Consider the following 13,134-nt stretch of genomic DNA (forward strand, 5'->3'; position numbering starts at 1 on the left):
AACCTACTTTACATAGATATAATAATATTATTTAAATAATTACTTTTATACGTTAGATATGTATGTGTCAGTATTGTAGACCTGACTTGTAGTCTGTTTAGCTTTACATTTTTTATTTGTTTACCTATTTGTATTCTTTTTATAATTTTTTTTTAAAATTTCAATTATACGTCATATTGATCAATATTAACATATTACAAAGAACAAAATTACATAATTTATCTACTTTCTTTAAGCTGACACTTGTGGTGAAGGCAGAAAGTTGAATACATAGATTATTAATATATTAGAATTAACATTTTATAATATTAAATAACAGACTTTCTTAGTATACAGTTAAAAACAAAAGATTATTGATATTATATAAATAATTTAGGTTTTACACAATATGCATTATACATTATAAAATATTAAATACATGATGAAAATAACCATTCAAGTGTGCAGGTTAGTCCACACATTTTTTACATAAAGATTTCTTAAAATAAATAACTTTCGCATTAGTTTAGACTAAATGTTTTCTTTTTCAGCATTACAATTTACCCAGTAATTTAGTTTTTTTTAAGCCACAATTTAGCTATTTTTTAAATAGTAATTTGATAGCCGATAGGTTGCACATTCAATGTCTTAAAATTATCTTTTAAAGAGCCTTCTAACGTAGGCCCTTTCTCAGACATGTGCGTATAATTTATTTTTGTTTATTTATTAAAGGATATAAAGCATTATACTCCCCATATTAGTAATTCATATTGAAAAATAGCTTGATATATAGATAAATATATACAAGGTATGAATAGGGATTACATGAGTAAATTACGTAAATTTAGAAACTAGACTAAACTAAACTTATCTTCGTAGTTTCATAACTAGGTTATTAACATGTAAATTCCAGCAAGAGTTTTTATCAAAAATTAAACCTAGATATCTGACACTTGAAACTCTTGATATGTTTTGACGATGTGTACTTTTACATGGGATATTGTTTTCACAAAACTGAAGGCATGTAAATTCATTTAAAAGCTTATTTGAATTATAAATCGTGAAACACGTGAACGTAATTTTTAAAATAATCCACCGTTAAATTATTAAGGTATTCGATAACATTTTTTGTCTCAAAAATTGCCTTTTTTGATATTTTCCCAGGAATCGTCAGCAAAAATTAAACAGGTATCATCTGCATAAGTTATAATTATTTTGTCAATTTCAAGGTTAAATGAACTATTTAAGTACAGAATAAACAAAAGTTGTGCTTTTTTTTTATTTTACGTGGTATTGAGGACCGAAGCGAGAACCGCCTTAGCATCAATTTCGCTCCTTGCGGTACTCCGCAGTTTAATGTCAATGAACCACTTTAAACTCACGTTTTCAATACCGAAGTCTGGTAAGATTATCATAAGTTCAGCGTGGTTCACTGTATCAAAAGCCTTTGCAAGATCCAAAGAAATAGCTAAGGGTTTTTTTTCATTATCGATGGCCTTGTTAATTTATTTTGTTGTACCATATGAAGCGGCTTCGGTTTCCAGATTTGGCATAAAACCAAACTAATTATTCGATAGTAATTTTTTTTTTCCAAGTAGGTAATAACCCTAGTTTTAAAATTTTTTTCTAAAACTTAAGGACTTAATTCTACTTTAATATAATATAAAGTGTCAGGAATAGAAAGCTTCGATTTATTTAAGTAGAAAAAACTATTTGATATTGAGTTTATTCACTTATTGGTAACAACTAAAAAACCGTATTCGCTTTCACGGAGAGTAACAAAAAACTGAGAGTCAAACAGCAAAACATTTGGGTATATTTAAATAATTTATGTCTTAATCACTTCATTAAATCAAAAGAATCGACTACGCACTAATCGACGTCTCTGTGGTTGCAGAACTACTGGCGTACAAACATAATATACAAATAAACTTTAATAATAATAATAATAATAATAATAATAATAATTGTATAATTTTGGCATGTAATACTATGACTTTAATCCGTAACTAATAACTTATGAGGAACCTTGAATATAATTTTAAAGTTAAGACCTAGTGAAACAATTTTTATTGACATTCATATACATAAAAAAAAAACAGAAAATTAGTTAAATATGAAATGTATGCGTCTATGATATTTTATTTTAAGAATATATACTAATACAAGGTATAATTTTGTACTAGTTTATTATGTATTAGTGCATTACTATTAAAACAAACATATGAATGCATTCAATTCACTGTACTGTTACTTTAATTACGTCAATACATTTTAAATTTCAAATAAACTCCAAAAATTTAACGACTACCTACATTATACTAATATACTGCATTGATCATTTTCAGGAAACCAATTGAATAAATGCTATAATGTTTCTGAATATTATAGCTTCGGAAATTGCTTTTCAAACAGTTACAGGAGTTATAATTCACCTGTTTTCTGTAATTTTTTCACGTTTTATTGGACACCCGATAAAAATGATCAAACGTGTTTAACAATGACATATTTTACCAAATATGTATCAGACAATATTTATTTTATCACGATGGATGTAAACAACGAAGATAATAATACGTTGATATCTTCAACCGTATTAGAGATGCAAGTAATACTTTTTACTATAGATACTGACTGAATCAAAGATAATTATTATTTTTTATTTAGAAATTAGAATAATATTAAGACGTAATAACAGTGACATTTATTTTTCATGCAGAACGGTATTACAACATTGAAAATTACTAACATTGATTTTAAGAACAATCAGAAATATAAATTATCATTAAAATTGACCGCGAAGGACAAATATGAATCTCAATGGGTTGATCAAACTTTTAAATTTGGACTCATACGAATTGCAGAATGTTCGAATTATGGTAAAATATACAAAACAATTATACATATCGAGATTGAAAATAAATGAAAACTAATATGGGTTTTTAGCCACTTGGGTAGTGTACTATTATTGTTTGTAACTATAAATTAAGAGAACGCTACACGGACAATTGTTTTCTCCGTCTTACAAATACGTAACATAACAAACATACGCTCTGCTGATCACGTTTAGCTTACACTTAGTGGGCCTCCTTTCAACTTTAACTTCAAAATAATTGTATCATTACATATTAACGACTTTATATTATTGTATAATTTTTTACTATACAAAAAATATACAGGGTGTATCTTATGTCATTGTACGCGAGTTCTTATTAAAAATTATGGATCAATGATATGGAATTTCGTTAAAAAAAAGAGACTCGTGTTTCATTATTTTTAACAGGCAATTTTTTTTATAACATTTTCAACATTTTTAAACATGCAGTTGTACCAATAATAAAAACTTTTTTATGGATTCCGGTAAAGGTTTTTTTTCTGAACATTTTTACAGTCAAATGATCAATTTTGGTTCGTTAGGTTATTAACTATGGTCCTCTAAAGTTTAGTATAATATGCATCAATACTTTTAACTGAAATACCTAATTTACAAAAGCTAAATAATTTTTTCATATAACTACCTTTTTATATAGTTAAATATTTAAATCGATAATCTAAAATGTTCAAAAAAAACAAACAACATTGTTGGCAAACATAGTTCATTATTTATAGTAACTTTTCGTGATATGAAATTGAGAACAATTTTATTTTATAACTATTAATAACCAACCTACTTAAATAACATTTATTTTTTTTTGAAAAATATATAGGACGCGTTAAAAAAATATATTTTGGGGATAAAGGTGGGCCCCCAAAGTAAATGGGCCCCGGGACCGTGCCCCCCTCGGCCCCCTTTAATCCGTGCTTGGCTTCGTTATTTTAAAAACTAGAGTGTTTTGACATTGACCTATTATAAAACTTGATGGTAAGAACATTATATATGTTTGTATGTGACTTTTTTTTACGATAATTCAGTTTTTAAGTATATTATTAGCATTTTTAATTTACGCTATTTTTTATCCTCGACAGTTGCTAAAAATTGAAGTATCGTAAAAAATCCACATACAAACTATTTGTAATATGATATAAATGTTTAAATATAATGGTAATATAAATGTGTTTTGGAATAAGATAGTTAACAACTTAATATGATGCCTCGTTTTATTTAAGTCCCTGGCCCCAAAATTTATAAATCCAGCTCTGTACAAACACTTATAATGGTTTTACCATCAAGTTTCATAATAGCTCGATCATTTTCCAAAGAATGTGTGGGATATGTTAGGCACTCGTAAGACGGAGACAACAAACGTATCTCTAGTGCTCTCTTCGATGTATTAGAATATTCTGACTTCTGAGTGAAACTCATAGTCAGTTGTAGACTATGGTCTAATTTTAATATGAGGTACAGGTAATATAGAAGCTTTAACAATTATAAAAATATAATATATTAAAATTATAATGTAGATTGTAGGTATAGATGGTATCCAAGAATTTATCCAACACAATAAGGCTTTAATGTATATGGTAGGTTAAACTTAAAAAAAAAAAATATTATTATTCTTTTAGACTTTTGTTAAGTAACAATCCTAAAAATCTCCTCTATATAGGTATTAGGTAATATATATACTATAAAATCATATAACTCATATACTACTCACTCTAAATTCGATTTTTATGTATCGAAATGCTTAGAAAAATATTTTGCTCTGGAATATGAAATTAAAACTCGGTTGTCATTCAAAAAAGTAAAAAATTTAAAAAAATTTAAGGATAATATGTATTTAAATATATGATTTTTTAACGAAAATGTAGTTTTTAACAACTTGAAACTATGTAAAAAAATATTTTCAAAAACATTAATACTTTTTTAAATAATGAGTGTTTCATGATAAAAGAATCACTTTGTATAGGTATGTACTGACGTAACTACTGTATATCGTGGGATTTATCGAATCCATTGAAACTTAATAAATATTCGATATTGACAATGACCAAAATTTAATAGGTTATGTAGTTATATTATATATATATATATTTAATGTTTCCGCAGATGAAGAAGATGTTCGAATTATTTCTGTGGATCATGTGTCTGGACAAAAACCAAAACCATTCAATATTTTAGGAAATAGTATGTATTTAAAAATCCACATAATTTGATTAATAAACATCTTTATATGATATGATATTGTAATTATTTCTTAGTGCTCTATACTAAACGTATGGTTATTATTTTATTAATTATTAGTTATTAATAAATAATAATTAATAAAATAATACACTCTGCTCCTTCGAGACTATCTACAAAATGTTTTAATATAAAAAGTTTATTTTTCATAAATTCATATGTATCAATTTAATAACACGGTACATAATTTTGAATATCCTTTAATTGATGAGTGCTTTATTAAATGCATGCGTATTTCATAGTTTTTAGTGCATTCAATTCACAGCTATAGATATAATTTATAAATATTTCATCCATATAAAGACGTAACATAATGATTTTTAATACATTGTAATTTATTATTGTTTAAACAGGTATATTTGAACCTTCTAATTATCAAGGTCCATGTTTAAATCGTGGATATTATATTAAGCAATCGTCAAAATGCATTTGTCCTCCTGGTTTTATAGGGCAATTTTGTGAGACAGGTAAGGAAAAATGAAATCTTTATTATTTATTGTTATAGTAAACATACAAATAATATCAATATTATTTAACAATTTAAACTTACGTATTTTGGTGTACAAAAGCTGAAAAGAATAAATAAATAGTTAGACCCGCGTCTGAAAGTCTAATTGTCAGAATACGACTTAACATTAATTTAATAATTAAATAATTTCAGCTTGTGGGAAAAACTCCTATGGATCTGACTGTGAAGGAATATGCTCTATGCAGTATGATAAAATGTGCCGTGGTATGATCATGTGTACAAATTATGGATGTACATGCCCAGCGGGACTAACTGGTCCATCTTGTAACGAAGGTAAGTAAAGAATATACAGTCTTGAAGAATATGATTGTATAAAAGAAAATTTGTCATCAATAGTGAATTGAATATTTGTTATTTCATGATTTAGACTGTACAATGGGTACATATGGAGCTGATTGTAAACAAACATGTTCCGACCACTGTATTAATAATATGTGTGATAAATATACAGGTGTCTGCTTAGATGGTTGTTCAGTCGGATATATACTACCAAATTGCAGTGAAAGTAAGATTATTTTGTTAAAGTATTCAAAATTAGATTGAAATAATGAAATACGTTGATTGATATAAATATGGTAAACAAACGGTTTGTGACAATCACGTATCTGGTAATAATTCTAATATTTGCATATTTGCATATTTCTTTAATTTTTTTTTTAATTTGGATTAAATTAATAATATTATTTCTATAGGTTATATCTTATAAGAATATTATTTAATGTATTAACAAGATATTAAAATTGAGTAATACATTAGTTTTAACCATAGACATTGTACTCAGTAGACATATTTATCCTAAACTGCAAAAAAATTAAAATGTTCATTATTATCGTTTGTGCATATTTGAAGAACTACCTACATTTGATCAAAAGGAAACATAAACGACTTTTGAATAATTTAAGCCTAGAAAGTTTCAAATATAAACTGATAACATGTATGAAAAAAATTGGTTATCTAATTTATTATTAATTATTTGTATAAAAAAAAATCTAATAGGAGCTTACACTTTTATCAGTACTTAATAATTGAAGTCATGCTTAAACCTTAAACTATATTTTAATATTTTCCACAATAATTTATTATTATTAAATCTCAAATTAAAAACATAAATAGGAAAACTAAGCGTAAGACTCCCTATAAACTTATAAGCTTCCCCCCTCCCCACCACTATCACCAACAAAAACTAAACACTTGACTAAGGCTAGGATTTATAAGTAAAAAAAATAATAAATTAACATTAAATTAATTAAATTAAATTAATATGCATTTGTTTTATAAATAAAGTGTGAAAATATGCAAAAAATATGAAAAAATATATACCTCATAAATATTATTAAATAAACAAATTTTCTATACGATTTTTTCAAATACATATTACGCCAAAAAATATGTTAAAATGACGAATTAATTAGAACAAGTTCTATAATCTATAAAATTATGTTTATAATTATTAAAGCTAATCAAATTAATTACTTGAAACACTCTCGTGTTTGACTTTAATATAAATTGTTATATTTAAGTACTGAAACTCTGTTTGATATCACATGACGTAATTTTCACATATTTAAATTTTGTTACTTCTCCTGGAGTTATGTTTGGTAAATCTCCATCTAGATTGTTGCCATTTAAAATGTAACGTATCGTAAACATAGATTTTAATTCGGTATTTTTTTCTAACACATTATTTAATTTTTCGTCGATTTTTTCAGTACCTACTTGGTCTTTTGTATTGGTTAAGTTTAAATTTGTGTTTTAACCTCGGTTTTAACACTTTAAAAAGTGTTTTTAACGATTTCCCCTAACCAACACCAACAAAACTGACCAGCTACATATGAAGTACCTAAACATATATAATATTATATTATATTACCTATAATATAAAAAGTCATTTCTTGGTTTTTACTAAAATTACATACTGTTAATCTACCCGAAAACATAATATTTAGATCATATTTACACATATATTTCATACAAACATAAAAATTTAACAACGATTAGGATCATATAATGTATAAATTTGAATATTGTAAATAATATTAAAAATAGGTAAGTTTTTAACACGGAACTAGGGTAGGTAGTGAGGACTCAGGGACGGACTGGGGCACTGTACTGCTGTTATTACAATATTTTGCATAGTGGGCTGGTCTCATATTATGTCCCAAAATAAAAAGTATAATATTATTATTATTATTGACGGATTATAAAGCCCCCCTATATGCTTATAACTCATAAATTACTCATCTAAACCTTGATTTTAATATTTATTCGGTTATTATATTATATACAATGCTAATCATATAATATATGTTGTACTTACTATAGTTACTACTAACTATATGGTAATGTGTTTGGTTTTATAGAATATCCATACTTCGTTAACCCACCTACACTGCGTTTTGCCAATTACGATGCGATTGAACTAGAATTGGATTTTCAAGAAACTAATATAAAAGGAGGAGACAAAATTATAAAGCCAAAATATTATCAATTATTATATAAGGTTATTGAAATTAATACAAAAAATGTTCGATATTTATTTCTGCATACGGGATGACAACGCATCTGTCATGTTATAATGTATCTTAAATCTTTCCAAGTATCAAATTGTACTATTTAATTGAGTTGAAAAGTTGCAAAAAGTAATATATTATCCACACTTAATTGTTCAACAGTCACCGTTTTGACACACTGAACTATTTTTTTAATTATAAATTAAATACTAGATACACTACATCCTAAGAGTTACTATTTTATGAGTTTTTGAATTTATATGCAGTAATGTAGTTACTTACTATAGGGTCTTTTGTAACTCGTAGACTAATATGGGTATTAAAACTATGCCATTGATATAGTTGATAATATCTATCGAATCATTTTATGTGCATTAATTATATGTGCTTAAACATATATACACGCATACTAATCCTTACTTTTTTATAGTCATTGATAGAAAATACATTTAGAAGCTCTGAAATTAAACCAATAAGCAACACCACTAACGTTACGTTAGAAGTTATCAGAGACTTAGAATCGGATACTAAATATACAGTTGGAGCTTTGTTAATTGCAGATGATGGGGATTTTAATGAACAGAATATAGTATATGGTCAATATAAAACCCCGTGTATACGTAAGTACCTACTAATCATTAATTACCTATACGAACAATAAATCGTCCAATTCAATTGAACAAGCTAAACAAATTATACATCATGATAATAGAGATAAAATTATATACCTATCATCATTTCATATGAAAATAATATTTTAGTTTTCAATAATTTATTATGTATATAAGTTTGATAACAATGATAACCATTTATTGTAATATTAGGATTCTGAATTTGAAATATTTCACTTAACATTTTTCAATTTGATTATTTCAATGAAATTCTGAACATTTTTTTTTACTTCTAAACGTATTATTTTATGGAAGATTAGAAATAATTATTGATTACATAAATATAAGATCGAAGTACAGATACATTTAATTTTTAAAATTATTTATTTATATATTTTCATTTTTATAACGCAAATTACCATTTTTATGTATAAGAATGCTAAAAAACAATATAGTTAAAAAATAGGTTCCTAATCCGTCACATTTTCTATTTATTTATTTATATTATTTTGAAGAACATCATGGGCGAATTCACGGGAGAGATTTATGAGGGATGTATTATCACATATTATATTTTAATGTGAAATAATCAAACAAATAAATTATTTTTTGTATCATGAACTTGAACCCAAGATCCTATCAGTTTATGCAAGTCCTTTCTGCAAGAATGTTAATTTTCAGGCATAGATATTACTAAAAACTACGAAATAAGTTTCACTTCATTTGAACATGCTTGCACACATACGCTTTATTTATATATACAAATATAAGTAGGGGGGAGCACTACCCTGTGATTTTTAGAAATAATAAATATATATGTGGGACTGTAGCACTAGATGTCGCCCTGGTGCGCGGTGTGTGTGTGTGTGTGAGGGATAGGTGTAGAATAGTCAGTGTTGAGAAAGTGCGTGTGCTATAATGTTGTCTCATAAATATTTGTACTGTAAATTGTAATAATTGTTAAGTGTGTTATACGAGTGTTTTATATAAGCTAAATAAGCTAATAAAGTGTTAAAACCAAGTACGATTGTGAGCGCTGTATTTTATTTACTGTTGATCGGTCACCCCAAATCCCACATAAATCTTGGGGGCCTGTCCGGGATGGGTCGTGACTGTGACATTCGTAACTTAATATTACAATAGTTGCGCCAAGTTGTGGATTTGTAAAGCTGTAATTCGTAAGTACCGAGCTTGCGTATTTTAAGAAGAAAACTGAAAATCGTGTTTGCCGGCTGTTTGTCACGAGGTTTGAAATTTCTAACGTTAAACGTATATTTGTTACGCAACTAGTATAACCTTAGTTACTAGTTACCAGTCTACGGAATTCGGTAGTGGACAGCTACAGCTGGCATCACTGCGTGACCGGTGATAAGAACGTCGTCCCGAAGTTCAGATCGATAAATATTGGTGTGATTAAAATTGATAAGCAATAAGCATGACTAAACCGAAAACAAGGAAGAGGCAGTCAAACGTATTTCAAGGCAATGATGATACAGTGATTAACGGAAGCGTCGAAAACTCAAGGACGATAAACTTCCGTGATGTGCAGGAATCATTGTACCCCTTCAGTGGCGACGATTCATACTCCGTCGAGAAATGGGTCGCGGACGTTGAAGAAATGGCGGAGGTCTGTGGATGGACCAGTCTCGAAATATTCATTTACGGTAAGCGCCTACTTCAAGGAACCGCAATGTTGTTTATCCGCGCCGAGTGTGGCATTAAGTCCTGGGAAATATTGCGAGATCGTCTGAGAGATGAATTTAGAAACAGATTGACAGCCGCTGATGTGCATAGACAACTAGCTGCACAAACTAAGCAAGAAGGTGAGACGCTTATGCAATTCTTGTACCGAATGAGGGAACTGGCTACGCAGGGTTCAGTGTAGTGATGGGCGCAACCGCCTAGTTTTAACTATCGATTGTCTATCGATAGTTTCAAAAACTACCGAGTGATTTTTCAATTGAATAGATATTATTATTAATCGATTGTTTTTAAAAATTATCGAGTAATTCACTCGATAGTTTTCTTTCGGTAGTTGTATACGTCTTACACCGACTAGTTTTGACTATCGAGTTAAAAAAAAACAATCGAGTGATTTTTCGGTATAATCGACCGAATTTACTTGATAATAATTTGTGATAGACATTTTAAAGACAAAAATATAAAAAATGAAATAACCAGCCTTGATACTCGATAGTCGAATCTCGAATGACAACATTGACAACATCATGGCTAAATAGTAAATAATACATAACCTTACCTAAAAAGTAAAAATTTCGATAATTCGATTAGTTTTCAATAGTTCGATAGTTTTTCGATAGTTCGATAGTTTTATAAAACAACCGAGTAATTAGATAGTTTAAACTATCGAGTACTTCAATAGTTTTCACTCGGTTGTGCCCATCATTAGTTCAGTGCAAGACAATTCCCTAATTGATTATGTTATATCTGGTATTCAAGATTCCGAAGTGAATAAGACTGTACTCTATGGGGCCACCAACATCGTGGAGTTTAAGCGCAAACTAGAGGTATATGGTGTGATAAATCAACGAATGTTGGTTGAAGCGAAGAATAGTATCAGACCACACGGACGCCGTTCCGATCCGTATAATCAACTCAAACCTTCACAGCCAGTGGATAAGTCTTTACTGCGCTGCTATACGTGTGGGGCAAAGGGACATCTGTCTCCATACTGTCCGGATGCAGCTAAGGGCGTTAAATGTTTTGCCTGCCAGTCACATGGACATAGAGCGGCCGATTGCCCGAATGCGGGTCGTTCAAATGACGACGGGCCACAGATGTATCAAGTCAATAGTTTGCCGGCTGATAAGCGAACTTTTAAGTTGGTCAAAGTCTAGGGTGTGGATACTGCCGCTCTGATCGATACTGGCTGTGATATGAATATCTGTCGCCATTCATTCATGATGTTATTACCTCAAGTATCGGCAGTAATCGCCAGAGTCAAGTTGAATGGGCCAGCGGGTTCCTCATTTTACACTGAAAAAATGTGCGCTGTAGATTTGTCTGTGGATGGAAATACGTATCACATAGACTTATATTCGGTATCGGATGATGATATTTTGTGCGACTTGATTATAGGGAGACACCTATTCCAAACAAAGGCTGAGTTGCGTGTTGGACCTAAGTTAATCGAGATATCCAGGGTACCTGAACAACAACTAATGGCCATGTCGGGCACCGGAATTCACTGCCCACTATTCAGAGAGTAGTCAACTCATATAAACCAGTGGCTGCAAGGTCAGCACCCATTAAGACAAGCATAATACTCAGTGATGACCAACCTGTGTACCAAAGGCCAAGGAGACTAGCCCCAAAAGAAAAGGCTGCTGTAGATGAACAAGTTGATGAATGGCTGCGAGAAGGGATCATACGCCCAAGTTGTTCAGACTATGCAAGTCCTGTGGTATTGGTGTCAAAGAAAGATGGGACGATGCGTTTGTGTATTGATTACCGATTACTTAATAAGAAGGTCATCAGAGACAGGTATCCGCTGCCCCTGATTGAGGACCAAATTTATCGACTACGGGATGCAGCAGTGTTTAGTGTTTTGGACCTTCGTAATGGATTTTTTCACGTGCCAGTCGAAGAGGGGAGTGTAAAGTATACTTCCTTTGTCATACCGAATGGTCAATTTGAGTTCCTTCGCACACCATTCGGTCTATGTACCGCCCCTTCAGTGTTTCAAAGATTTATTAACTTGGTTTTCAGAGACTTGATCAAGGCTGGATATGTCATGGCATACATGGATGATCTGATAGTTGTGGCCAACAGTATACCCCAGGGTATTGAACGATTGGAAGAAGTCTTAAACGCCGCTCAAGATTACGGACTAGAAATAAAGTGGTCTAAATGCCAATTCCTGAAGGAGTCTATTGAATACCTTGGGTATCGCATTCGACACAACTCCATCCGTCCGTCCGAGGCAAAAGTAGCGGCTGTTCGACATTTCCCTATACCACACAATGTCAAGAGTGTACAGAGTTTTCTAGGCTTAACTGGGTATTTTCGCAAATTTATACCCGAGTATTCCAGTGTGGCTAAGCCCTTGAGCGATCTGCTTAAACAGGGAGCTTTTTTCGAGTTTGGACATAAGCAGGAAGCAGCTGTATTAGAATTAAAGGAGCGTCTAACCAGTGGACCTGTATTAACCATTTTCAATCCGACTGCCGAAGCCATTGAATTACACACTGATGCCAGTCAATGGGGCTTCGGGGCAGTGTTGTTACAATTGGAGAACGATGGTGAGCTCCACCCAGTTTATTACATGAGCAAATAAACAACTGAACCACAACAGAAGTACCACAGCTACGAATTGGAGGTGCTGGCCATTGTAGAGGCAATTAAAAAGTTCAGGTCATATCT

The 13,134-nt window shown here is 30.2% G+C and overlaps 1 protein-coding gene across 1 annotated transcript in view; it reads left to right on the top strand.

Annotated features, from left to right (window-relative positions):
• LOC100163765 overlaps positions 1-8,831 on the top strand; it is a 281,589-nt gene extending 272,758 nt beyond the window's left edge. Inside the window, exons 5-12 of the mRNA XM_029489458.1 lie at positions 2,328-2,587; positions 2,699-2,858; positions 4,967-5,044; positions 5,455-5,568; positions 5,763-5,903; positions 5,998-6,135; positions 7,991-8,130; positions 8,571-8,831. Coding sequence (XP_029345318.1) covers positions 2,328-2,587; positions 2,699-2,858; positions 4,967-5,044; positions 5,455-5,568; positions 5,763-5,903; positions 5,998-6,135; positions 7,991-8,130; positions 8,571-8,801 — 1,262 coding nt within the window. The 3' untranslated portion in view covers positions 8,802-8,831. The remainder of the gene's footprint in view (positions 1-2,327; positions 2,588-2,698; positions 2,859-4,966; positions 5,045-5,454; positions 5,569-5,762; positions 5,904-5,997; positions 6,136-7,990; positions 8,131-8,570) is intronic.
• Positions 8,832-13,134: the final 4,303 nt, after the last annotated feature.

The sequence above is a fragment of the Acyrthosiphon pisum genome, chromosome A2 (genome assembly GCF_005508785.2).
Source record: "Acyrthosiphon pisum isolate AL4f chromosome A2, pea_aphid_22Mar2018_4r6ur, whole genome shotgun sequence".
Classification (NCBI taxonomy): domain Eukaryota; kingdom Metazoa; phylum Arthropoda; class Insecta; order Hemiptera; family Aphididae; genus Acyrthosiphon; species Acyrthosiphon pisum.